The sequence below is a fragment of the Malaclemys terrapin genome, chromosome 1 (genome assembly GCF_027887155.1).
Source record: "Malaclemys terrapin pileata isolate rMalTer1 chromosome 1, rMalTer1.hap1, whole genome shotgun sequence".
NCBI classification, from domain to species: Eukaryota; Metazoa; Chordata; order Testudines; family Emydidae; genus Malaclemys; species Malaclemys terrapin.
This window is the reverse complement of record NC_071505.1, coordinates 26,443,985-26,471,690: the sequence shown is the minus strand read 5'-3', so window position 1 is coordinate 26,471,690 and position 27,706 is coordinate 26,443,985. Positions and strand designations below refer to the sequence as shown.

General features: G+C 43.4%; 1 protein-coding gene across 3 annotated transcripts in view; it reads right to left on the bottom strand.

Moving 5' to 3' along the window:
• Window positions 1-27,706, bottom strand: part of KMT2E (lysine methyltransferase 2E (inactive)) — a 112,451-nt gene that overhangs the window by 30,220 nt on the left and 54,525 nt on the right. For 2 of the 3 annotated variants that reach the window (XM_054018082.1, XM_054018090.1), the window contains exons 13-16: window positions 26,585-26,849; window positions 24,272-24,370; window positions 7,384-7,548; window positions 6,011-6,319 (exon numbers count right to left, since the gene is read on the bottom strand). In XM_054018082.1, the coding sequence (XP_053874057.1) occupies window positions 6,011-6,319; window positions 7,384-7,548; window positions 24,272-24,370; window positions 26,585-26,849 (838 nt within the window). The remainder of the gene's footprint in view (window positions 1-6,010; window positions 6,320-7,383; window positions 7,549-24,271; window positions 24,371-26,584; window positions 26,850-27,706) is intronic. The other variant, XM_054018098.1, reaches the window with a different exon arrangement.

Genomic DNA, 27,706 nt, shown 5'->3' with positions numbered 1-27,706 from the left:
ATGCAAAGAAAAAATGGTTACCTACCTTTCATAAGATGTGTTCTCATGATGTGTTGCTCATGTCCATTCCATTCAAGGTGTGCATGCACCCACGTGCACAGTAGTCAGAGATTTTTGCCTTAGCGGTATCCGCAGGGTCAGCAGCGGCGCCCCCTTGAGTGCCGCGCTCATGCGTTGGAATATCAGGCATCTCCAACTCTACGCCCTCTTGGTTCCTTCTTACCAGCGACTCCAACAGAGGGGCAAGAGGGCAGATAATCGAATGGACATGAGCAACACATCTCGAAGAACAATTACAAAAGGTAGGTAACCATTTTTTCTTCTTCGAGTGCTTGCTCATGTCAATTCCATTCTAAGTGACTCACAAGCAGTGTCAATGGAGGTGGGCTTGGAATTCACAGTTTGGCAGCTTGCAGCACTGTTCTGCTGAAGCCAGCATCATCCCAGGTCTGCTGGGTCAGCACATAATGGGATGTAAACGTGTGGACAGACGACCAGGTAGCAGCTCTACAGATCTCTTGGATCAGCACCCGAGCCAAGAAGACCACTGATGACTCTTGCGCTCTAGTAGAGTGCGCCTTGACTATCATCAGTGGAAGCACACTCGGGAACTCGTATTAGTATCGGATGCAGGCTGTGATCCAGGACTAAATCCTCTGAGCAGACACTGGACGACCTTTCTTCCTGTCTGCCACAGCAACGAACAGTTGTGTTGACTTATGGAAAGACCGTGTCCTGTCGATATAAAAGGCCAGCGCCCTCCAGACATCCAGGGCGTATAACCTGCACGCCTCTTTAGAACTATGGGGCTTCGGAAAGAAGACCGATAAGAAAATGTCCTTGCTGGTATGAAACTGGGAAACTATCTTGAGCAGGAATGCTGGCTGCGGCTGCAACTGGACCTTATCCTTGTAGAACACCATATAGAGCGGCTCTGACATAAGCGCCCTGAGTTCAGACACTCTGCGGGTGGATGTAATTGCCATCAGGAATGCCACCTTTCAGGAGAGAAGGAGAAGAGAACAGGAAGCCAGAGGCTCACATGGAGGTCCCATGAGCCTCGACAGCACAAGGTTCAAATCCCAGGGAGGGACCAGATCCCAGACGTGAAGGTAAAGACGCTCCAGACCTTTCAGAAATCGGGCCTTCAGGTCATGAGCGAAGATTGACCTGCCTTGGGATGGAGGCTGGAAAGCCGAAATAGCAACCAGGTGGACCTTGACTGACAACAGTGACAAGCACTGGAGCTTGAGGTGCAGGAGATAGTCCAGGATCACCTGCAGGAAGGCCTGTTCGACCCAGACACACTGATCCAAGGCCCAGAACATAAACCTTTTCCACTTTGCCTGATAGGTCGCTCTGGTGGAGGGCTTTCTGCTACCTAAAAAGTTCAGTTGCATTTGGGTCGAGTATGCCCACTCATCCGCAGTTAGCCACGCAGCAGCCACACTGTCAAGTACAGCGCCTCCAGGTTCTGGTGCAGGAGACTGCTGTGATACTAAGACAGCAGGTCCGGCCACAGAGGGAGTTGCAGCGGCTCAGCTACTGAAAGATCTAGCAGCATGCCGAACCAGTGCTGGCGACGCCACTCAGGAGCTATCAGGATAACCCTCGCCCTGTCCCGCTTGATTTTCACTAGGACTCTGTGGATCAACGACACTGGTGGGAAGGCGTACATCAGGGCCCCGACCACAGAAGTAGGAAAGCATCTGACAGGGAACCACCCCCTTGAGCGAACAGAACACATGGTGTTTTCTGTTCTGGCAGGAGGCGAACAAATCCACCTGGGGAGTTCCCCACTTTCAGAAGATCACACTGGCTGCCTCCAGATGGAGTGACCACTTGTAGCGAGAGGAGAAGGTTCTGCCAAGGTGATATGCTATCACATTCTTGGTGCCAGGCAGGTGCGCGGCTACCAGATGAATGGCATGCCGCACACAGAAGTGCCAAAGGTTGAGAGCTTTTTGGCAGAGGGCTGATGACCTGGCTGCGCCCTGTCTGTTGATGTACTACATCACGGCGGTACTGTCCGTGAGGACTTGCACGACCTTGCCCCTCAGGTGGGGCAAGAAGGCCTGGCAGGCTAGGCGAACCGCTCTGAGCTCCCTGACGATGTGGAGGGCCAGATTGTCCCACACCCATCAGCCCTGGGTGCTCAGCTCACCCAGGTGGGCTCTCCAGCCCCGGTCTGAAGCATCAGAGACCTGGGTCAACAACGGGGACAGGGTCACAAAAGGGACTCCCTGCAACATCGACCCAACGTCCAAGCAACAATCCAGGGACGACAGGATTTGATCTGGCACCCTGACCACCCAGTCTAGATCGTGTCCGTTAGGGGTGTAGACTGACAACAGACATGCTTGCAGAGGATGGAGGTGGAGCCGAGCAAGACTGACCACATAGATACCAGCAGCCATGTGGCCTAACAACCGCAGACAGGTGTGAGCTGTGGTGAGTGGGCAGCTCCTCACATGGGATATCAGATCAGACATGGCCTGAAAACGCACCTCCGGGAGGAAGGTTCTGGGCTTCCATGGAGTCAAGAACCACTCCAGTGAACTCTATGAATTGGACCGGCCTTAAGGTGGATTTTTCTCGTTTATCAACAGGCCCAGGTCGTGGCAACTGAACGCACCAGTTCGAGGCGTCTCTGCACTTGGTTCCGGGACCTGCCTATGATGAGCCAGTTGTCGACATATGGGAAGACCTGGACCCCTCGACGTCTGAGCTAAGCGGCCAACAGCCCCACATATTTGGTAAAATCTCTTGTGGCTGATGAGACACCAAAGGGGAGCACTGTAAATTGGAAATGGCGTTCACCCACTATAAACCGGAGGAAACACCCATGACCTTGGAATATGGAGATGTGGAAATAGATGTCCTTCAAGTCGAGGGCAGCGTATCCGTCTCCCAGTTCCAGGGAGGGGATCATGGAGGCCAGGGAGACCCTGCAGAACCTCAACTTTTGAAAGCCTTGTTGAGGTGTCACAGCTCCAGAAGGTCTCAGTTACACCGAAAATTACAGGGTGTAACCGTGAGACACTACGTACAGCACCAAACGGTGCGAGGTGACTTGGGACCAGGCCGAACGGAAGGAATGCAGGCGCTTGAGGAAAGAGCGGGATGGATCCTGGACGGTGACTGGGGCATCGCTCTCGACCACACCATCAAAACGAGCACATCCGGCCCCCGCAGTGTTTTGCCAGACCAGGCTGCACAGGTGAGTGGGAGAAAGAGGGGTGACAGCGGCTGAAACCAGCATCTCTGTCCCTTCTTCTTCCAGGCCCCTGGCAAGACTGCCAAGGCTTAGGCGACAGGGGTGGCCAGATCTGCTTCCTCGCAGACTGCGGTGTGTGCATTCCCAGCAAGCGAAGGTGGCCCTGGTGTCCTTCAGCCCATGCAGCCTTGCATCAATCTGATCTGAAAAGAGACTGTTCACATCAAACGGGAGGTCTTGGATGGAGGTTTGCATTTCCTGGAAGAGACCTGCAGTCTGAAGCCAGGAGATGTGCCTAATCACCACTGCCAACGCAACCACCCTGGCTGCCGAGTCCACCGCATCCCACGCCAACTGGAGGGAGCACCTGGCAGCCGCAGTGCCCTCCACCACCAGGGTGCTAAATTCTTGGGTCAACTCCTGTGGAAGGGACTTATGAAGGGAGTCCCAGAAGTTAAATTTGTAACAGCCCAAGAGGGCCTGATGGTTCGCCACCCAGAACCGCAAACTGGCCATCGAATAAATCTTTCTCCCAAACAGATCCAACTGTTTGGCCTCTTTATTTTTGGGAGTCAAACTCGTATGCCCCTGTTTGTCTCTTTCATTAGCCACAGAGACCACCAGCGAGCCTAGGGAGGGTGGGTACAGAGGTACTCGAACCCCTTGGCTGGGACAAAATGCTTTTCAGCCCTCTTTGAAGTGGGAGGGAGGAAGGACAGAGTTTACCAGAGACCCTTGGCAATCTTAAGGACACCGTCATGCACCAGTAGGTCAAGACGGGCAGGGGTGGAGGCTGACAGGACGTTAAAGGCGTCCATCTGCTCAGCCGTTTCCTCTGCCTCCAGGCCCAAGTTCTTGGCCACCCAACGCAGCAGGGCCTGATGTTCTTTGAAATCGTCTGGTGGGCTTGCCCTCAAGGGTCCACAACCGCCTCATCCAAGGATCAGGAGGATGATTGCAGTGCCAGGGGAGGTTCCGGGTCATCTTCCCCCGTGGGGGAAGGAGGCTTAGGGGTGGGCACTATTCCCTCTGCTCCAACCAATGCGCGTGCCATCAGTGGCACCAGCTGCTGCTCTGAGGTGGTGGCCAATGAGTGGAAGAAGGGGGCATCGCCATAACCGGCATTCCCCATGTGCCCCAATAAGGCCACGCCACCTGCCACTGGCCATGCTGCTAAGTTGGTGCAGTCAATGTTGATGCAGCCTCAAGTGCCTATTTGCGCTGGTGCAGCCTAGGTGAGGGGCTGAACTGGGCTTCTGTGCCAGAGGAATCCCCTTCTAGTGACCACGGTGGGACTGTTGACAGGGACCAGTGTCCGCAGCGAGATGATGGGTGCCGGTATCAAGGGGACCGGTGCTGGGGAAACTGGAGACACAATGGGGAGAACTTCCATAATTCGGACGACCAGGACCTGCACATATAAGATTATCTGCAGGAGGGTGAGTGGCATCGGTAATACAGCGACCGGCATCTTGCTCTAGACAATCCACGTTGGTGACTGAGGAGCCCCACAACGTCCAGGCTGCGGTTCTGGTGACCTGCAGCATGGAGGTGGAGAGCACTGCTTCGTCTCGGGGGATTGGCGGCACTCCACTGCCCCGAGGAGTCTTAGCGGCTGGCTTGCCCTCGTGGGGAGCCTTTGCCAGTTCCTGGGGCACATGCTGCGTTGGCGGCATAGGCTTATGTTCCCTTGGCGCCAGGAGAGCCTGTGAAGGCGTCAGTGCTGCCAGGGTTTTGTTACCCAGGCCACTCCCGGGAGTTGGTGGTGGACATTTCACGGGACTAAGAGCCCCAGCTGGAGGGGTGTGAGCATGCGGCTCCAGAGTGGCTGGGCAGCCTGAAGCAGGTCCTTTGTCTGATGGCCCATGGTCCTTTTTACTCAGTGCCAGGGTTTTAGACTTCTTTTGGGGGAATTGGGAATGGTGCCAGGCAGAGCCTGGTGCGGAGAGTGCACTGCGCACTGAGGCCAACGTACTCAGCAAATCCTGGTGGGGCTGCACGGAGGCCAGATGGACTCCATAAGGAGAGCCCGAAGTCGAACATCCCGCTCCTTCTGTGTGTGGGGCCAAAAGTTCTTACAAATTTGGCACTTGTCTCTAATGTGTGACTCCCCTAAGCACTTGAGGCAGCTGCTATGGGGAGTCACTTAGAGGCATAGGCCTGTGGCAGTCCGCACAGGGCTTAAACCCGGGAGACTGGGGCATACCCCGCCTGGAGTGAAGTCCCCGCTGGGACCTTAACTGCTAACTATTAACTACATTTAACTACTTAACACTAACTACTATGAACAAAACTATTTACATGGCCCTATGGCTCCAAGACAATAGACGAAAACTGCTATCCCTTGCAATGCAAGGGAAGGCGCTCCCACTAACCACTACAGGCAATAAGAAGGAATTAAGAGGGTGTAGCGTCGGCGTCACCTGATATACAGATGCATGAGTGCAGAACTTGAGGGGGTGCCACTGCCGACCCTATGGATACTGCTAAGGCAAAAATCTCCGATGACTGTGCATGTGGGCACATGCACTCCTAGAACGGAAATGACATGAGCAAGCATTCGAAGAAGAATGTATTTTATCAGCTGTAGGCAAATTGTTGTAGAATTCCATTAATTATTTTAGTCCCTTAGATTACCAACAGTGACATGCCAAAAATCTATAATGACGTTCATGTCAGTGAAGTCAAGGAGTTAATAGCATGGTATAGTATGTATCTTTATAGAAAGTTTTTTTATTTTTTATTTTTCCTTAGTGTTCCTCTTTTTATAGATGTTTTTATAGACAGACATACCTTCTTTGTTTTAGGATACTTAGCAGGGCATTTATTAAGTGCTGGAGCTTCTGTTTCAGTAACTATTTCTGCAATAGTAGTTTCTGTTTCAGGCTCAGCTGCAAGTGCAGTGTTCTCAGCTTCATTCTGTTGTGAAGCAACTTCCACATCTGGAGAAGATGGCTGGATATCTGAACACGTGCTGACAGTTCTGTGTCGTCTACGCTGCTGTCCAATATGTGTTCTGCTCCGAGAGAAGCTTTTTCTTTGTTTAGCTCTATTAACTTTGGCAGGGGTTGGCTTGGTGGCAGTTTCCTCTTTTGCTGATTCCTGGTGCAAGATATAGCAGCTAAAGTAGTTACATACATGACTAAAAATAAAACAAGATTGATTTCCCTCATTCTTAGAGGTTTAAAAGACTAACACAGTTTCTGGCTTTAAAATGGAAATATTTAATGCCAATACCCTCTCAAGACACAAACATGTGCATGGGGATTCCTGTATGTTTATATGAAATATCAGGCACTGTCGAACAGGAATCTGGAGTGGAAAAACAACTGGTCTAATTGACTTGGTAATTCCTCTGCTGAACTTTGATTGTAGTTTCTAACTACATTGGTCTATAGTGAATCTATTTATCTCATAAATCTCTTTCAGGGCAAGGACCTTGTTCCCTTGTTTGTCTGCAATGCCCCAGCACACCCTTGGTGCTACATAAATAATGCTCTTAAATACGTTAACTGTGAATATTTTGGACTTTTCCTTGTCTCTGTTACAGTATCTGCATAGTAAAGAAAGGCAAAATGTTTAATACAGAGAATGCAGTACTATCCAGCAAGGAAAGTATTTCCCAATGGTGATTAATGCTTTTAATCATGGCTGTTATAAACAGCACAGTTATAATTTATTGAATTTTTATTTTACATATACCTGACAAAAGTGATTACTTAAAATCTAAGCAATTACAATGGCATGCATAATATTTAATATATTTTAGTACTTTCTCTTTGAAGATCACCACGTGTATCAGACATAACAAACTAAGCCATACAAAACTCTTGGAGTTAGGATTAGAGTGCAGTCTGACTCCGTCTTGAACTCTAAATACTAGCCAATGCAGTCTCCATGTAACCCTTGTGTGTATATAAAACTCTTAATTTAACTGCTGTTCTTCAACTACGGTTATACTAATTTATCTATTCTTGAAAGATTAAAAAATATACCATGTCATGTCAAAACTCTGTTCAAATTTTAGTAAAATTTGAAGTCAAATCCAAAAAACAAAATATGGAATTAAGATTTCAAAAGTTTTAGACTAAAAATGTATTTTGAATTCCAAATTTAATTTTTAAGAAGGTAATATTTAATACTTGTTTTAAGTTACAGATAGCTACCTGAATAAACTCTGTGTCACTGATAATCTGTGCTTCCTTGCATTCTGATTTAACCTCCGTTTTAGCTGTGCTGATTCTTTCCAAAGCCTGTTCTCTTCTTTTTTCTCTTTTTTCTAGTCTGGCAAAAGCTTGCAGAATAGCTTCCATTTTTCGTTCTTCTCTTGTCTGAAGGATATAATAAGGATTTATCAGATATCAAACATCAGTTTCATATACAAAATGCACACGTTTTGATTTTTAAAAGGTGCTTTAAAAAACCCATACAATGATATACATAATGTGTTCATGTGCAGGTCAGATTCAGCCAAAGCTCAGAGACAATGACTGTTAGTATCATGAGAATTCTTACCAGCCCCATCACACGCATAAAGTAAGGTTTCTGGTTTTGGACTAGAACCAATAGCATACTAAAAATAAGCATTTACCAGTAATCAGTTACACTAGAAATGTAAAAAAATAGCACTCTGGCTGTTATTTGTATGTTGCTCCATGTCAATTTCTCAATGGAAATACTGCAAAACTGATGGCCAGAGGAAAATAAACATTACTTATCAGGAACAATACAAATAAGTTTTTCAACATTACATATGCAAAAGCAGTATTTTATTTTTATTTTTAATTTAAAATAATATATATGTCAAAATAGGTTCCCTTAGGTTAATATACCAACATTTCCTACAGAGAAACTAGATTTTCAGTATGAATGCATGAGTAATTCAGGTCTTGATCCTTGTGCATGGACAGACCTCTTGCACCCACAGAGAGCTCCATTTATGTAAATACACAAGTTACAGGATCAGATGCTTCGATTAAAAGCTCTGAGTCAGGGACCTGTCTTTTCGTTTTCTGTGAAGGGCCATACATACCTATGGCAAGGTATTTTTATTACTACTAACATTAATCTTGCTCCAGTAAAAACTGGGCACAATAGAGAAATGCATTTTATGTTAAAGAAAGGGGACACTTACAAATAACTATGCTGCTCCTAATAGTGAAACAAAGGGGCAAAATAAAGCTCCAGCTCTGCACCTGTTTTACTAAGACAGTAACTCCTCGCTTCACGTTGTAGTTATGCCCCTGAAAAAATGCTACTTTAAACAAAACGATATTAAGCAATTCCAATTTCCCCATAAGAATTAATGTAAATGTGTGTGTGTGGGGGGGGGGTTAGGTTAGGATCCAGGGAAATTTTTTTTGCCAGACAAAAGACTACATATACATACACACACACACATTATATGGAGATATACCTATCTCATAGAACTGGAAGGGACCTTAAAAAGTGATTGAGTCCAGTCCCCTGCCTTCACAGCAGAACCAAGTACTGTCCCTGACAGATTTTTGCCCCTCATCCCTAAATGGCCTGCTCAAGTATTAAACTCACAACGCTGGGTTTAGCAGGCCAATATTCAAACCACTGAGCTAACCCTCCCACAGTATTCGTTTTAAACAAACAATTTAATACTGTACACAGCAATTATGATTGTGAAGCTTGGTTGAGGTGGTGGAGTCAGAGGGTGGGATATTTCCCAGGAAATGCCTTCCTGCTAAATGATGAACTAGCACTCGGCTGAGCCCTGAAGGGTTAACACATTGTTAATGTAGCCTCACACTCTACAAGGCAGCACGAATGGAGGGAGGAAACACAGCATGGCAGACTCTCTCTCTCTCTGTGTGTGTACAGAGAGAGAGAGAGAGAGAGAGTACACTGCCTTTTTAAGTAGATCAACAAGTTGAGATAGCAGCTGCTGCCAGCAAGCTCCCTCCTGAGCCCTGTCATGTCCCCCCGCTCTGTGGAGATGGGATAAAGGAACAGAGGGAAGTGGGACACCCTGACATTAGCACCTCTTCCCCACCCCCCACAGCAAGCAGGAGGATCCCGGGAGCAGCTCCAAGGCAAAGGGCAGGAGCAGTACAGGGAGGGACAGCTGAACTGACCGGCAATTGACAGCCTGCTGGGCGGCTGCCGCACAGGGAACTTAGGGGAGTGGGGAGCTGATATGGGGGCTGCTGGTCCACCCTGGTTCCAAGTCCCCACCAGCTAGCTCAAACGGGCTGCTCTTTCTGCAAACAGTGGACAAAGCAGGCAGCTGCCAAACAATGTTATAAGGGAGGATTGCACAACTTTAAATGCGCATGTTCTCTAATTGATCAGCAACGAAACAGCGTTAACCGGGACAATGTTAAGTGAGGAGTTACTGTATCTGAAGGTAAAGCTTTACATTTTATATATATTATTTTTATGGGGGAGGGATAGCTCAGTGGTTTGAGCATTGGCCTGCTAAACCCATGGTTATGAGTTCAATCCTTGAGGGGGCCACCTAGGGATCTGGGGGAAAATCAGTACTTGGTCCTGCTAGTGAAGGCAGGGGGCTGGACTCAATGACCTTTCAGGGTCCCTTCCAGTTCTAGGGGATAGGTATATCTCCATATATTTTTTATTAATTATTATTATATTATTTGCAATTATGGTGATGAAATTGTAGTTAGACTTAATTCTATTCTGATTGTGCAGGATTATTATGCAGCACTATCTGCAGCATAGTTAAAGTTGCTATACAGAGTTCAGCTTTAAACTTTTATTCTGTACAAATCTAATTGAAATGGCAAAACCAAAATAAATATAAACTTGCTTACTACTTGCATTTTTTCATAGTGGTTTGATGAATAATGAATTGACATAGAATACAGTTCAAAATTAACCCCTTTTGGTTGTCTATATTTCAGAACTTTTTAGCCATAATGGAAAATGTGTGCTAAGGCAAATCTGCTATATTTCATTTGATGACAAATCTGCCACTACATCAATCCTGACAAAAATTAAAAAAAAAAAAAAAAAAAAAAAAGTTACATTTAGGCAGATACATAGAACATAATCCGTAAACTGGCCACCACAAGTCTTCTCCTCATTAATTTAGAGTTAGACTGACTTAATTGCCTTTTATCTCTTCCTTCTTTTAATCTGAAAGGATTTAAGAGAGATGATCTCATCCTCTCTTAATATATCTGGTATTCAATCTACAGAGCAAAATTACCTTTGTAGGATGTCACTTGTTTCATGACCCTAGCCAAAGGCAAGGTAAAATCATGGCACTCACTAGAAGTTTATGAAGGAAATTCTTTTTCTCCATAATAAAAGTTTTCAATTGCACTAAAGATATTTACTTCTCCACAGCTAAAACAGCAACAGTTTGAGACTAGACCTCATAACCCATATTTTATAATCCTCATTTTGGCAAACATGACTAGAAAAATCAAAAGGCTAACTACTAATAAATGTCATAATGCAACACTGAAAATTAACAGGTTATAGAATACTTTCAGATGCATATTCTAACTCTGCATTGCTATGTTAGTAAAAATCTGGTAGGATACTAATACATTCAGTTTTAGTAGGTATTTCAAGTTGTGGGAGATGGATCAGTCATTTAAATTTGGCTTTCAGGGACTTAAAAAAAAAGTCTGGCTGAAGGAAGTGATGAGGTACAAAGTCCCCATTTCTTCAAATTTACCCCTAACAGGTAATGGCAGAAGTTAGCGATAGAAAGAGACCAATCTGACCAACTTGTCCACTATGCCCATGCTAATGTAGAATTACTCTCCATAGTACATTTTTTAGTGTTTTGTCCAATGTAGGTAAATGCCTTAAAGCAATGGGCCACCATAATTTTCCCTCGAAGCCTACTGCTCATGTTTATAGATATCTTTAGGAAGCATTTCCTGATGTTTGGGATATTTTTCTTTTCATATTTGTACTCCTATGTATTTTCATTAAAATATTTTGGACAGAGTTGTTTCACCACGTCACCCCACAGCATTTAACTAAGATAGACTGAATTAATTCATGCATTTCTCATAAGCAACTGTGTGTGTATTCTGTAATTCTGTGGCATCCACTTCTTGCTGCAGAATTATGTTCCAGTTTCTAAGCCTTCATTAAAAAAAAAAAAAAAAAAAAGTTTCTAGCTGCTTTGGTGGTGAAGATTACACTCTGATCATGTTTTCAAGGTTAACAGTTTTGTCTACAGACAGCCTGAAAGAGTTCAGAGGTATGAAGGGCCTCCAAAAACATTAGTGGGATGCTGACTGACCCCTAACAAAGACAATTTTAAATGTCAGTGTTGTTAAAGACAGGGTCAACTTTCATCTGAATGTTTACTTATTACTGTCATACGTTAAAGCTAACGTTTCTTTAAATATTAGAGAAAATCTGGTATTGTTTACTTTGTACATTTATAATACTTGGCATACAGTCCATTTCATTGTGTTCCATTTACATGAGTCTTCTGCACAGCAACATAGCAGAGAAAAAGTATTTTAAAAACAAAATGTAATTTTAAAACCACAAAAATTGGCCTTAGGGGATCAACCAGTCTCATATCACTGAAGGTGCCAAAACTGAACCTGTGGGAAGAAAGCAGTTCACATGGAGAAAATGATGCAAAAAACCTAGTGAAGGGCCCATACACAAAGACATGTTAGCTAAATAAAAGGAAAGTAAGTCCACAAGCAGTAGAGAAGTTAAGGTGACTGAGGTGGGAGATAAACCCAAGTTCCTGATGTCAGTGGCAAGAGACAGACTGACTATAATTGCCAGGTGTAATACTAATTTTTAAACTACCTCATCTCCTGTCTCTACTTCTTACATTTTCAAACATGCTCCTTGGTGCTTTCTGCCATGCTTCCCCCCATGCTTGGGAGAAGCTCCCTGTAAAACATCTGCAAAGCTACCTCATTATCCTCCTCTTCCGTGATGCCTACAAAAAACTGGATAACAATTAGGCTGTGGCATGCTGAGATCATTGCCTTTCATGAATGACCAATAATGTTTCACTGTTTCCTTGTACTCCCCAGCCATTTGTATTGCATTCATCTGTGGTCTCTACCTTATATTTAGACTAAGTTCTAAGTTCTCTGGAGCAGAGATAGTCTTTGTTCTGTGTTTGTATCACACCTAGCACAATGGGGTCCTGGGTCCATGACTGAGGCCCACAGGTGCTACAGTAACACTGCTACTAATAATAATTAAGAAAGGACCCTCTGACTAGATATAGTTAAACTACATATTAAACTTTGAGGGCTCAGTCTCTCTCATGTTAGAAACTCAGGCCCATAGTGTCTGCATTAATGCACCGAGATACTCAGTTTTGAAGCAGACATACATTCAGGCTCAACGTAATTAAAGCCAAAACTATAATATAGTTTCTTAACAATTTGGCATTCAAAAGCTTATATTACACTTGAAAGGATCATAAACCCATCAGAATAGTTAAAGGAGATTATGCAGGTCAAGAGATAATGCATCCTGCCACACAATTCTATGACACTAAAAGTACTACGGAGATGAGGAGTCCACTTCACATTGTTAGCTCCCAGCAGAGAGAATGTAAACATGGCACCTCTTTACACATTAGATCTGTTCCCTGTAGATGTTCAGGATAAAATCTGTTTAAATACCAAGACTGACTTATTAGCATTGAAGAGCAGACACAGCTTGGAGTGACAGCAGAAGTCTATTCTTGCTCATAAATCCACAGAACTTAAGAAGATTCTAATTGTAGGGACAAATTCTGATCTCAGTTATACTCATATGTAGGGCCCTACCAAATTAACAGTCCATTTTGGTCAATTTCATGATTATAGGATTTTTAAAAATAGTAAATTTCATGATTTCAGCTATTTAAATCTGAAATTTCATGGTGTTGTAATTGAAGGGGTCCTGACCCAAAAAGGAGTGGGTGGACGGATGGGGGGAAGATTTGCAAGGTTATTGTAGTAGGGTTGTGGTACTGCTACCCTTACTTCTGCACTGCTGCTGGCGGTGGTGCTGTCTTCAGAGCTGGGCAACTGGAGAGCGGCAGCTGCTGGCCAGGAGCCCAGCTCTGAAGGCAGAACCGCTGCCATCAGCAGTGCAGAAGTAACGATGGCATGGTATGGTATTGCCACTCTTACTTCTGTGCTGCTGCTGGCGGGGCGCTGTCTTCAGAGCTGGGCACCTGGTCAATAGCTCCATTGAAGGCAACGCAGAAGTATAGGGTAAAAGCACACAAAAGACCAGATTTCACAGGGTGAGACGAGATTTCACAGTCCGTGACACGTTTTTCATGGCCGTGAATTTGGTAGGGCCCTACTCATATAGCCTTATAAAAATCCTGAGTTGCACAGGTGTACCTGATGGCAGAATTCAAATCAAAAGATCTTTACTACATACAATATTACTTGAGTAGATGAGCCAGAAAAACAGTCTTCCTTTTAGATCTTTGGCAGAATTTACTGTGCTGGCAGCTAAAAATAATTGTTTAGTCCTTGCAGACCAAGCAAATTTAATTCAGAAAGTAATGAAACAAAACAAACAGAGCCTCACAATGCTGTTTTTACAGTCACTTCAGGATAGAACGGTAATCAACTTATTACTTCAAAATGAAGGGTGAATAAAGACCAGAAAATTTGTGCACAGAATTCCCCCAGGAGTACGCTGTGGTTTCTTTACTACATGGTCTTAGCTCATGGAATCTTTCAGCTTGATATTCCATCTTGATGCTCTATTTCAGCCGTGTCTGTTCTTCTTATTGTTCCATCAGCATGGAAGAACAACACAGGCATAGGTCTTATTGGGTGAAGAACAGCTGCCACTGAAGCATCATCTCTGCATCTTGCTAAGGACAGTGCTCTGTGGAAAACAATTTCAGGACTGATGGATGCTGTGATTGTCCCTCCCGTTCCAGTCTTAAATTTGGTCGTCTTGGCTATGTCAGCAATGTTCTGATGCCAGATTTCTTGACTGGGCTGATGAAGCTATGCATCCCATCAGAATCAAGTGTACCTCTCACAAATGTCCCCATTTCTTTTTCACCAACATCTGCTATTTTCAGTAGACTCTTGTACATCTGATGTTACATGCACTCAAGTAGGTAGCTGGAAAAAAAATCCACTGGATGTGATTTGCACCCAAGTAGGTTTGTAGTACTTTTCATGACATGGCTGGTAAGAGCTGTATCATGGTCTCCATCCGTCTTCAGTACAGAGGCAAGATCTTGTTTGTGGACTTTGTCTCCACTACTTTTTGGTAGGCTACTTCTTTCTTTTATAGCTTTTGCATATTCATAATATGAAGCTATGTATTGTCATCTAGCATTATTACTGACTTGTGCGTAAGTGTCACTGAATTAAAAAACTAGTTTCTAGAAAATTTCAAAGGCTAGTACTGCATGCATAGGCAATTACAAATTAAAACCTTCTACCAGTCAGACGAGGTGCTACATTGTATGTACAAATGCTTACAAGTGGAGAAGCATTACATTAGGATTTCACGTGAATTTATATCTACTCACTATGCAGTACAAAGTATGAGCACATAATCTACTACTACTGGTGCACAATCTTAGCGTGAAACTGATCTGGTCAGCAAACTTCAATAGAAAAATATAGAAAACTATTATAATCAATTGTAAAATACTCTAAAAATTGAGAATAAGATGTGAAAACATTTTTATGTTAATATACTGCAAAAAATTGATATTCGCCATTTTTGCCACAGGCTAAACAGCTTCATCGTTTCTGAAAAAAATACTTACCCGTGCAAAACCAATACAAATATTTTAATTAGGGCTGTTGATTAATCACAGTTAACTAAAAAAATGAATCGCGATTAAAAAAATTAATTGTGATTAATTACACTGTTAAGGAATAGAATACCAATTAAATTTTTTAAATATTTTGTATGTTTTTCTACATTTTCAAATATATTGATTTCTATTTCAAATCAGAATATAAAGTGTACAGTGCTCACTTTATATTATATTTTTGATTACAAAAAAGATAAAAAATAGTATTTTTAATTAGACAAGTACTGTAGTGCAATCTTATCGTGAAAGTGTAACTCACAAATGTAGAAATTTTGTGTTACATAACTGCACTCAAAAACAAAACAATATAAAACTTTAGAGCCTACAAGTCCTCTCAGTCATACTTCCTGTTCAGCCAATCGCTAAGACAAACAAGTTTGTTTACATTTATGGGAGATAATGCTGCCAGCTTCTTATTTACAATGTCACCTGAAAGTGAGAACAGGCGTCCGCATGGCACTTTTGTAGCCAGCGTTGCAAGGTATTTACGTGCCAGATATGCTAAAGACTCGTATGCCCTTCACGCTTCGGCCACCATTCCAGAGGACATGCTTCCATGCTGATGATGCCCGTAAAAAAAAAAATGTGGTAATTCAATGTGCGACCTAACTCTTTGGGGGAGAACTGTATGTCTCCTTTTCTGTTTTAGCTGCATTCTGCCATATATTTCATGTTATAGCAGTCTCAGATGATGACCCAGCACACTTTCACAGCAGATTTGACAAAACGCAAAGAAGGTACCAATGTGAGATTTCTAAAAATAGCTACAGCACTTGACCCAAGGTTTAAGAATCTGAAGTGCCATCCAAAATCTGAGAGGGACGAGGTGTAGAGCATGCTTTCAGAAGTTTTAAAAGAGTAACACACACTGATGCAGAAACTACAGAACCTGAACCACCAAAAAAGAAACCTTCTGCTGGTGGCATCCAACTCAGATGATGAAAATGAACATGCATCAGTCCGCTCTGCTTTGGATTGTTATCAATCAGAACCCATCATCAGCATGCACGCATGTCCTCTGTAATGGCAGTTGATGCATGAAGGGACATGAATCTTTAGCGTATCCGTCTGTAAATATCTTGCAACGCTGTCTACAACACTGCCATGCGAACGCCTGTTCTCACTTTTACATTGCATTGTAAACAAGAAGCAGGCAACATTATCTCCTGCAAATTGTAACCAAACTTGTTTGTCTGAACGATTGGCTGAAGTAGGACTGAGTGGATTTGTAGGCTCTAAAGTTTTACATTGTTTTGGTTTTGAATGCAGGTTTTTTTTGTACGTAATTCTACATTTGTAAGTTCAACTTTCATGATAAAGATATAAAGAGATTGCACTTGTATTAGGTAAATTGAAAAATACTATTTCTTTTATTTTTTACAGTGCAAATATTTATAATAAATATAAAGTGAACACTGTACACTTTGTATTCTGTGTTGTAATTGAAATCAATATATTTGAAAATGTAGAAAACATTCAAAAATATTTCAATAAATGGTATTCTACTATAGTTTAACAACACGATTAATCTTGCGTTTTTTTTTTTTTTTATTATTGCTTGACAGCCCTAATTTTAATACATTGTTGTTTGGTAGCTTTGACCAATAAACACCATATTAAGGTGCTGAAATGAACTTGAACAGTAAAACTGCAGGCATAGTCATGTTAGAGTATTTCTGGAACTGTGCAACAACAACAAAACAAAAAAAACACAGTTACCTGCCTTTCATAACTGTTGTTCTTCGAGATGTGCTGCTCATGTACATTCCAAGTCTATTGTGCACGCAGACCGCACGCCTTCGGAAGGTTTTTCCCTAGCAGTACCTGTCAGGTCGGCTATGGAGCCTCCTGGAGTGGCACCTTCATGGCCGTGTATACAGGTCCCTGCCGACCTGCTGCCTCTTCAGTTCCTTCTTGCCGGATACTCCAACAGAAGGGAGACGGATGAGTCTTGGAATGGACATGAGCAACACATTTCAAAGAACAACAGTTACGAAAGGTAGGTAACAGTTTTTTCTTCTTCGAGTGATTGCTCATATCAATTCCAAGTAGGTGACTCCCAAGGAGTTCCCCGGAGGAGGAGGAGGGGTTGGAGTTCACCGAATTGCAGACTGACGCACTACTCTACCATATGCGACATCATCTCTAGCCTGCTGTGTGATGGCGTAGTGCAACGTAAAGGTATGAATAGATGACCACGTCACCGCCCTGCAGATGTCGTGAATGGGGACCTGGCGCCAGGAACGCTGCAGAAGGATAGCTCAGTGGTTTGAGCATTGGCATGCTAAACCCAGGGTTGTGAGTTCCATCCTTGAGGAGGCCATTTAGGGATTTAGTTAGGGATTGGTACTTCTTTGAGCAGGGGGTTGGACTAGATGACCTCCCGAGGTCCCTTCCAACTCTGATATTCTATGAAAGCTTGCACTCTCGTGGACTGCACCGTCAATGCTGGGGCTGGTATCTTTGCCAGGTCGTAGCACATCCTGATAAAGGCCGTGATCCAAGAAGAAAATTGTTGGGATGAGACCGGCAGTCCTTTCGTTCTCTAAGCAATGGCGATGAAGAGTGGCATTGACTTCCTAAATGGCTTTGTCGGCTCAATGTAAAAAGCCAGTGCCTAACATCTAAGTAATGAAGCCTGTGTTCCCGGTCATTAGCATGTGGCTTCGGGAAGAACACTGGTAAAAAGATGTCCTGATTTGCGTGAAATTGTGAAACAACCTTAGGGAGAAAAGCTGGGAGCGGCCGCAATTGTACCTTGCCCTTATAAAACACTATATAAGGGGGCTCAGACGTTAAAGCTTTGAGCTCAGACACTCTTCTGGCTAAGGTTATAGCCACGAAAAATGCCACTTTCCAAGAGGTAAAGCAGGGCACCATGAGCCTTGGGAGGACCGATAGCTGCACCTGGGGATATAGTCTGTCTAGCCCTTTAAGGAAGCGTCCAACCATGGGGTTAGCAAATACCAACCGCCCCACTGGGCCTGGGTCGAAAGTGAAAATAGCTGCAGGTGCACCTTGATTGATGAGACTCCCAGCCCTTGCCACTTTAAATAGAGTAAATAGTCCAGTAGAAAGAGGACTGCAATGGAGGGGTGCCCTTCTGTGCGGACCAAATAGAGAACCTTTTCCACTTGGCTAGATAAGTGGCACGAGTGGAGGGCTTTCTACTGCCAAGGAGAACCTCCCTAACCAAATCAGAGCACTGGAGCTTTAATGGATTTAGCCTTGAATTTTCCATGCAGTGAGGTGGAGACTCAGGGCTGGGGTGCTGAAGGCAGTGGTCCTGCGTGATGAGGTCTGGAATCATGGGCAAAGTCATCAACGTGTCCACCAAAAGGTTCAACAGCGTGGAGAACCAGTGTTGGCGGGGCCATGCCGGCCCTATGAGAATCAGCGAAGCCTTGTCCCGCTGGACCTTGAGGAGGACCTTGTGGATGAGAGGGAACATACAGCAGAGGTCATATCCACAAGAGGAGAAAGGCGTCCATGATCAAACCAGGAGTGTGATACAGGAAGGAGAACTGCTGGCACTTCCTGTTGCCTCATGTTGCAAACAGGTCTACCTGGGGAGATCCCCACCTCAGGAAGATATTGCTGACAATGTCCGGTCGGAGAGACCATCCATGGCGTTGGAAAGTTCTGCTGAGGCGATCAACCTGCCCAGTTCGTTTTGTGCACCTGGCAAATACGACACCTCCAACTGTATTGAGTGGGTGATGCAAAAGTCCCACAACATGCAGCTTCCTGGCATAGGGGAGAGGAGCAAGTACCACCCTGTTTGTTTATGTAACATCGCTGTGGTGTTGTCTGTCAACACCGATACACATTTGCCCTGAAGATGGGGCATGAAATGTCTGACAAGCTCCCTGACATTGATGTGTAGTGATAATTCTGCTTGGGACCATAGGCCTTGAGTTCTGAGGTGCGCTCCCCACCCCAGCGCTAATAAATCTGTGACTAGCGACAGCTGAGGTTTGGAAAAATGTACTTCCGTAAAGACTGTGGATTGAACCACCACTGGAGGGACTCAAGAGCCCGAGGAGAAAGAATGACCAGATTGTCCAGATGGTCCCGGTTTGGTCTGTACTTTTGGGCCAGCCACGCCTGGAGGGAATAGAAGCGCAGCCTTGCATGCTGCATCACATAAGTGCATGCTGCCACATGCCAGAGTAATTTTAGGCAGTTTCTGGCTATTGTGGTGGGGAAACGGTGGAGACCTTGTATGATGGCGCTCATGGCTAGAAAATGAGACTCTGGCAGGAACGCCCTGGCCTGGGTGGAATCCAGGAGGGCCCCGATGATTTCTATTCTTTGAGTGGGAGCCAGTGTCAACTTCGCCATGTTGAGGATGAGACCAAGATTGAGGAACGTCGTATGTACCATGTTCACGTGTTCCTCCACCTGGGCTCAGAACCGGCCCTTGATGAGCCAATCATCTAGGTCAGGAAGACCTGCACTGGATGCTTTCGAAAGAAGGCCACCATGACCACCATGCACTTGATGAACACCTGAGGCGCCGCCGATAGGCTGAAGGGGAGCACTGTGAACTGACAATGTGTGCCACTAACCACAAATTGCAGAAACAGTCTGTGGGAAGGGATTATGGAGACATGGAAGGATGCCTCCTTCAAATCGAGGGTGGCATACCAGTCCCCCAGATCCAGAGAGGGAATGATGGAGGCCAGGATGACCATGTGGAACGTCAGTTTCTTCATGAATTTGTTGAGGTTTTGCAAGTCTAAAATGGACCTGAGCCTACCTTTGGCCTGGGGATTAAGAAGTAACGGGAGTAGAATGCTCTGCCCCTGAACTCTAGAGGAACCTCCTCTACCGCCCCCAGCTGTAGGAGCATTTGCACCTGCTGTACTAGAAGTTGCTCGTGAGAAGTGTCCCTGAAGAGGGACGGCGAGGGTGGGTGGGAGGGCAGGAGAGAACAGAATTGGAGAGAATATCCCAATTATACTATGCTCAGGACCCACCGGTCTGTGGTTATTTGAGCCCAGGCATGGTAGAAATGGGATAGACAGTTCACAAGAGGGGAAGGATCCAGGTACTGAACTGGTGCTCTGTCCTCGGGCTCACTTTCAAAAGTTTGGCTTTGAGCCAGAGGGCTGCTTAGCCAAGCCCTTCCCTTGTCAAGAGGAGGACTGAGATGAGCACCTCCTATTACTTCTGCACTTCTTACTGTAGTCCTGTCTGGAAGGGGCAGGGTAGAATCGTTGGGCGGCCTTGGGCTTAAATGCCTTTCTTTGGGGCTGCACACACCAGCTCCACAAAGACTTGAGGGTCACCCACAAGTCCTTAAGGCTATGCAGACTTGAATCTGTCTGTTCTGCAAAGAGGCCAGAGCAGTCGAAGGGCAGGTCCTGAATTCTGTTCTGGACCTCATGCAGAAGCCCTGAGACCTGTAGCCAAGAGCTGCATCTCTTAGTTATGGCCGTGCCCATAGTGCAGGGGGCCGAGTCAGCTGAGTCCAGGGCAGCCTGAAGAGAGGTCCTGGAGACCACCTTTCCCTCTTCCAGAACCACTCCAAACTCCGAGTGGGAGTCAGAGCAATTTCTGGAATTTGGCCAGAGAACTCCAGGAATTAAAAGCATAGCGGTCCCAGGACTGTTTGCTGGTTCGCTATGCGAAGTTGGAGCCCCCAGTGGAGTAGACTTTCCGACCGAAGAGGTCCAGCTTCTTAGCATCCTTGGATTTGGGAGTAGGCCCCGGTTGCCCCTGGCTAGGGTGACCAGACAGCAAGTGTGAAAAATCAGGACAGGGGGTGGGGGGGTAATAGGAGCCTATACAAAAAAAAGACCCAAAAATCGGGACTGTCCCTATAAAATCAGGACATCTGGTCACCCTACCCCTGGCGCTCTTTATGGTTCGCCGCCTCCATCACCAGAGTCCCGGGTTGGGCGTGGGTGAAGAGGTGCTTGCACCCCTTGGAAGACACAAAATATTTGCTCTCTACACCCTTCGCTGTCAGCGGAATAGAAGCGAGCATGTGTCACAATGCCTTGGTGGCATTCTGTATGGTTCTGATGAGGGGCAGAGCCAACCTCGAGGCCCATCAGGGGCCAGAATATCCACATCCTCAGAAACCTCCTCTGCCTGCAAGTTCAGGTTCTGGGCCACCCTCCTGAGCAGAATTTGATGAGTCCTGGTGTCCATAGCAGGCAGAGTGGTGAAGATCCCTGCTACTGCCTCATTTGGGGAGGATGATGCTCTTGGAGGCTCGGGGGGTGGAGGGGGAGAGGAAATCTCTTTGCGCCGCTTGAGAGGTGCAGGAAATGGCAGTAGCATCCGGTGCCGCAGCTGCTTCTGACATCCTCGTCAGTCTGGGCTTGTGCATCCCTACCCCAGGAATGGTGCCGTCTCCGCCTGGAAGCACACGAGTTCGCCTCCGACTCCAAGAAGTAGTCTGAATCTGATGAGGGCGGTGCAGATCGAGACGGTGCCAGGGACTGGTGCCGTGGCAAAGGCAATTGGTGCCTTATCACAGTGGGCTTGCCCCTATGCCGGATAGGCATTGGTGCTGATGATGTTGCGGTGCCGGAGCCTGAGCTGGTGGGGCAGGGAACTGCACTGTCATGGCAATCAACTCCTTGGCCACCTCGAATGTGTCCGGCATGGAGGTAGCCTCCAAACTTTTCCCGCACCAGGGGGTTCACTGTGGCAGGCCTCAACAGACCTCCCCGAGAAGTCGGAGTCGGTGGCACATGTCTAGGCAGACCCCAGGCTGGTGTCCCAATGCAGGATGCAGCCCTGAAACCGAGGCACGTGTCGGTCCCCGGGATAGGAACAAAGGGGTGGGGGGAGAGAGAGAGATAGAACCCCCAACTAAAACTTAACTAACTGAAAGCTTTAGTTAGTGATAAAGTTATAAACTATTTACAGGGAGAAAAGGAGAGGCCACTAGGGAATTGCTTGCTAATGCAAGAGAGGAGCTGCTGCACCGACCATCACTGGTGGTCAGAAGGAACCGAAGAGGCGGTGGGTCAGCAGGGATCTAAATACACGGCCATGAAAGCACAACTCCAGGGGGCTCCACAGCCAACCCTATGGGTACCCAGGGAAAACCTTCCGATGATCGTGCATGCAGTGCGCACATCTCCTTGCAATCACTTGAAGAAGAACGACACATTCTCATTTTAGTACCGCTTTTTCACCTCTCCTACAGGTTTATAGCACCACTTGACAGATCCACATCATACCTCATCTAAATGCACATAAAATAAGCTTTCAAAAGATATACTATATAGGGGTGTGTAGGGTGGGCACATTAAACTCCAAAAATATGCCCCTTTATGGAGAACTGCAGCACTCCTAACACCATGCCACCATCGGCTATTCAACTTTGGCTCAGGGGAGATGTGACGTGTGGAATCCTGCCTTTAGGGTTTTATATTCCCAGTGGTGTGAAATTATGATTGCAAATTCATACAAATATCCTGAGTGACAAACCTGCCGATTCCTGCCGCTATTATCTCTCCAATATGCCTGCCAGTCCCTACCTCCTCTCAAGGCTGAGTGGTTTTATGACACAAACATTAAAAACATGAAATGAAGACTAAACATGTGATTGTGTACCTAAATTGCACGATAAACTATACATCTATGTATTTGTTTCTATACACACATGCTAAGACTCTTATATCTAGTACCTTTGGATTGCTATACCATATATGCAATGCAACTGGGTCAATATTGCAATAGGAACTATTTTAATTGATGTTTTCAACTTTAACAATGCATTAACATTTTAACTGTATATTAATACTCAAAGAAACAAGAATTTTGAATATGTGCCTTTCTATTTTATTATCAGTACTAGTTTTCGTATCAATCCCAGCTTTATTTTGTTTTTGCTTTTATTTTACTGTAACAAATTTGCACCAAAATGTCTGTGTTGTTTCCAAATGGTGAGGTTGGCAATATCCCCTTTACAACCCATTGTTTATTGTTGAGGTCTGCAGTATTAAATTTGAGTTAGGCTGTCAGTTCCTTGGAGCAGGGACCTGCCCGTTACATTCGTCTGTCAAACACAAACCCTAGACCTCTGCTGCTGTACAACTAATAAATATCACCACAGATACACTTCACTATAATGTGTAATTGGAAGGCTTACGTTATGGTAATTCTATTATCTCAAATTAAATGTTTGATTATTAATCTTAAAGCAAAGACGACCTAGTTCTGTAAACAAATTTGTGTCCTTAGCATTTGAAATAGTATTCAAATTCAACCAATATAATTCAATTTCTTAAAGGGTCAAATTTTCATAATGTCCCCAACCACTTAAACAGTAGGTACATATTTTTAGTAGCACATTGTCTTATGACTAAGATTGTTCCTGAACAATAAATAAGCCTTTATGCGTACCATCTGTATATATGAACAAATCTGGTAGACAACCATATGTTTGAGTGAACATTTATCTCCCACCCACCAAATTTTCGCAGGCACAAGAATTGTGCATATGTACAACACATTTTCAATACAAAAATCAAATGGTTAAGTCTCTATCTAGCAAATTCATTTTAGATACACATCAGTGCTTTTGTGCACGCAAAAACTTAGATAATGGTCACTCAAGCTTGTCTGTAAAGGACAGCAGCCAAAGTTTTGAAGGTTACTTTTGCCTTTAAAATAAGATTTATGTAGAACAAGGATAAATAAGGAACTTTTCATACTAGTATTTAAATAGATTAAGTATTTCCCTGGCTGAGATTTTCAAAAGTCAGTAGTGACTTTAGGCACCTAAATTTTTGAGTGTCCAACAGACATCATGTCTAAAAAAGGCCTACCTTTCAGAAATTGTTGAGCAACCAGACTCTGAAAATTAGGCCTCTTTAAAAGGTCTCTGAAGTTTGGCACCCAAAATCACTAGTCAGTTATGAAAATCTTGGCCCCTGATTGAATCTTACAAATAACCAACCACTGTGGTGCACAATAATAAAAAGGAAGTCTTAAAGCCACAGCTACGCATTTTCTACAAGTGATGGCACCTGTACAGAAGCAATAGAAAATTATACACATTTAAAAACAAAAGCAGATTTGCATGTTTGTCAGGAGGTGATGATCAAGCCGAATGGAAATGCTCTCACTCAACAAGCAAGCCTTGGATTTGAAGTTAAAGTGTATATGAGGTGCTGGCTTCATATATTCTCAGATTCTAAAAGCCTATAAAAAGGCAGCAAATTAGCATGGGAAGAGCAGCCATCACTAAGTCCTAGTGACAGCTTTAAGCAGCTACTTGCTTCCCAACTTACCATCTTCCTTTTCCTTTCTGCAATCTGCTCCTCTGATTCCATTTCTACTTCATTGCTAATAGGAGTTTTTTCTTCTATATCATCAATAAAATCTGGCTCCTGAAAGATGGAAATGACTGCTTTACAGAAGCTCCACTACTACTCTTTCAAACTAGGGAAATCTAAAGGCTACACAGAACAAAGTATCCTCAAATCACTACTTCAAAAGCTACCAGCCAATTAACCAATGCAACATATAAAAACTACATATCATCCGCTTGGACTCTTTTATGACTCTAGAAATATAGCCTGACTCAAATACCTTCTCCAATCCAAACAGAAACATCCACATCATTTTCTTTAATTGTAATCTCACGCGAGTTTTTTCAACCAAATAATAAGAATTAAGCTTCCAAACCAATGGGCGCTACAGGGCACTCAACACTTATGAACATCAGGCCACTTATTTATGCAGCTAAATAGGAATTTTGACCCTAACTTTAGACACCCATTTTTCTAATTTCTTCATAAAATGGAATGTATATTGTCATGTCAAACAAGATAGGTTATCATATTTATATAAATTTGCAGTCAACTCAAACCTATGTAACTGTTAACATAACCCTTTCTACTGATGCTGTATAAATCTCCAATATAATCTAACATTAGTGACTTACCATAGGGAACACAAAAGGTATCTGATTAATAAACACTAAAAAATGCTTGGTATGGGAATGCTTCTGGGTTTTTCAGGTCTCTTACAATAGAAGGATAACATTAAAAAACTTAAAAAGTTACAGCAGAGTCAATAATAACTGATCTGTTACCAATGTTCTATTATTTGTTCTTAAAAGTTTAAATTATTACATTCGTTCCTTAATAAAACTGCTATAAAGTGGAAATTAACAGTACAATTCTTGAGCATGGCACTAAAACAACTAGACAAAGTACATACATAGGTGTTATTTTGGCTGACTGAACTGCTTTTTTAAAGATCAGATGTTCTTATATTTTACTGAGCCTCTTCTAGGTTGAAAAACTTTTAGCTCGGCAGTGACAATTCTTATAAAAATTACATAGGATTCTGTATGCCCAGGAACGGATTCCAAATACCAGTTATTGCTAGTGGCAACCTGGCTGGAAAAAGGGAAGTAACTTACCTGTAAAACTGTAGTTTGAATATACTGCCTTTGTAGCTCTACTCCTGTAGAAATCACTTGCCAGCCCTTATGAACCCAGAAGCATTCTAAAGCAAGTTAGCTGTTTGGGTAGGTCAGTTTACTATGCCCCATGAAAAAGATCACAAACTTAATGTAAATGTTATGAAAATTTTTTGCATAATCAATTGCATATTCATCACCAATTCCCTGATCTCCATCTCTCATTCCTTCTTCCATGATGTTTCCCTTTATAACAGTCTAGGAGGATGGAGAGAATTTTGAAAATGGCTCCCACCAAGTAACCCCACACCTTACACAACTCTCTTTCATCCTTCAAACTACCCTCATAATCCCATCAAGTATTTACCCTCAGACACAATCAATTCTCTCCTCCCTCAAAAAAACAAACAAAAAAAATCAATCCATCATTATAGTATCTCTCTGATTTCTTTGTATAATTTCTCTTTACTAATTGCTGTGTGCGGCTCCTCCCAAATTAGGATCTATGAAATTCATTACTGTCTCATTTACCTGCTCTTCTATGCCAATAAATTAAGAAGACCAAACCTATAACCAAGACCTCTGGTACCTAACTAGAACCCCCATCCTCACCCATACTCAATAAATACATGTTTATCATTACCCTCTCAATTTACCATCTTTATGCCAGTGTTCAATCTACACAAAAATATACAACAGGTACATGGAGGCTATTAGTTTGAGACCTGAACATCTTTTTTGGACTGAAATCTTGGTAGCAGAAATTGTTATGGAAGCAAGCCTATTTATAATTGTGGCTAAAAACATCAGAACTGTGGGGACAACATATGTGTGACTAACACTGCTTCAGGATGGTTTTGGGATCTTGGGGCATGGCATGCAGTTTTTACACCACAGATCTACAAAGAATTTTAGGAGGCAGAATTTCTGTTTTTTGTTGAGACATTTCAGTGAGAAAAACAGCTAGTTAAAGAAAACCAAAATATCTTTAAAAAACAACTAGTCATTTCAAGAGAACTAGAAATAGTATACATACTTTAAGTAGCTAATCCAACACTAAAATTCACAAAAAACAACTCTTTCCAATAACTTGTAAGATTTTTAAGAATTACTCTAAAGCAGGGAATCTTCTGGTTTGTAAATCTGACCATCTAGTGATTTTTTGCTTTAATACCTGATTATTGGAAATGGATAGCCTGAGGGGAGAAAGTCTCCTCTGCTTATTATCAGGAATCTTCATTTTGGTGGCTGCTCCTTCACAATCGAGTGTGATGTTCTGATTTTGTGTTTCCTTTTCTCTTGAAATGTCCTTCTCTTTCTTTCCCTTTTTCCTTCTAGTCTCATATCCAGTATTGATGTTTTCTGTAGGTTCGGAACCATGTTTAAGAACTGGACATTCAGGATTTTCTTTGAGGCAAGCGCAGTCCACTTTGTATTTACTAAAACAGTCAATACAAAAAAATATGATGTAAAAATACTGAACTGAATGCTAAAGCAATATGATTTTTGAAAGTTAAACCACTCTTGTTAATATACAGTGAAATGAACATCTGCCATGATAAAGATCCAGTATTGTAGCAAAGGGTTAATTTAAACTTTTACCAAGCTGTGCAATGATACATTTTATTACTCTCAGCCACAGGTTCTTAAACCTGTTTCCCAGTTTACAGTTTGGAACTCCATTAAAACAAATAAAAATCTATTATAATAAAAAAAAGCTAAATAAAATAAAAAGCAAAAAAAAGAAACATACTCTGGTGCAAAATTGAACAGAAAAAATTAGAGTAATTTGGTTTTGTACAAAATAATTTGTAAAAATCTTATGTCTGTCTGGATAGGACATTGGGAAACACAACCCAACAGATATTTATAAGTCAATTGATTTACTTTTACTTGATGTATAAAAGAGATCTTGCAAGTTATACAAGTTTCAGTAATATAAAACTTTCTCTAGTAGCATTTATAAATAAGCAGAATATCCAGATTGAATTGTACTCCGACAGCTTTTTTGCACCAATCTCTTGTCAATAGAGTTTTGCCCATTTGCTCCAGCAGAGAGTTTGCCCTGAGTCTTGAATGGTACTGAGTGGTTCGTTAATCAGCTTTCATAGATTTTCAGCTTATATTTACTTCCCAGTAAAAAAATATTTCCCCCCCTAATTACCAGTCTTCTATACTCAACCTGGGATATGGAAAGCAAGCTGTTTTCTTTCTGGTTTGCGCAATCACCAAGTGATAAGATGTTATGGGTCAAATTCTGCTGTCAACTAAAGCTGTAATACATTCCTACCTCCAA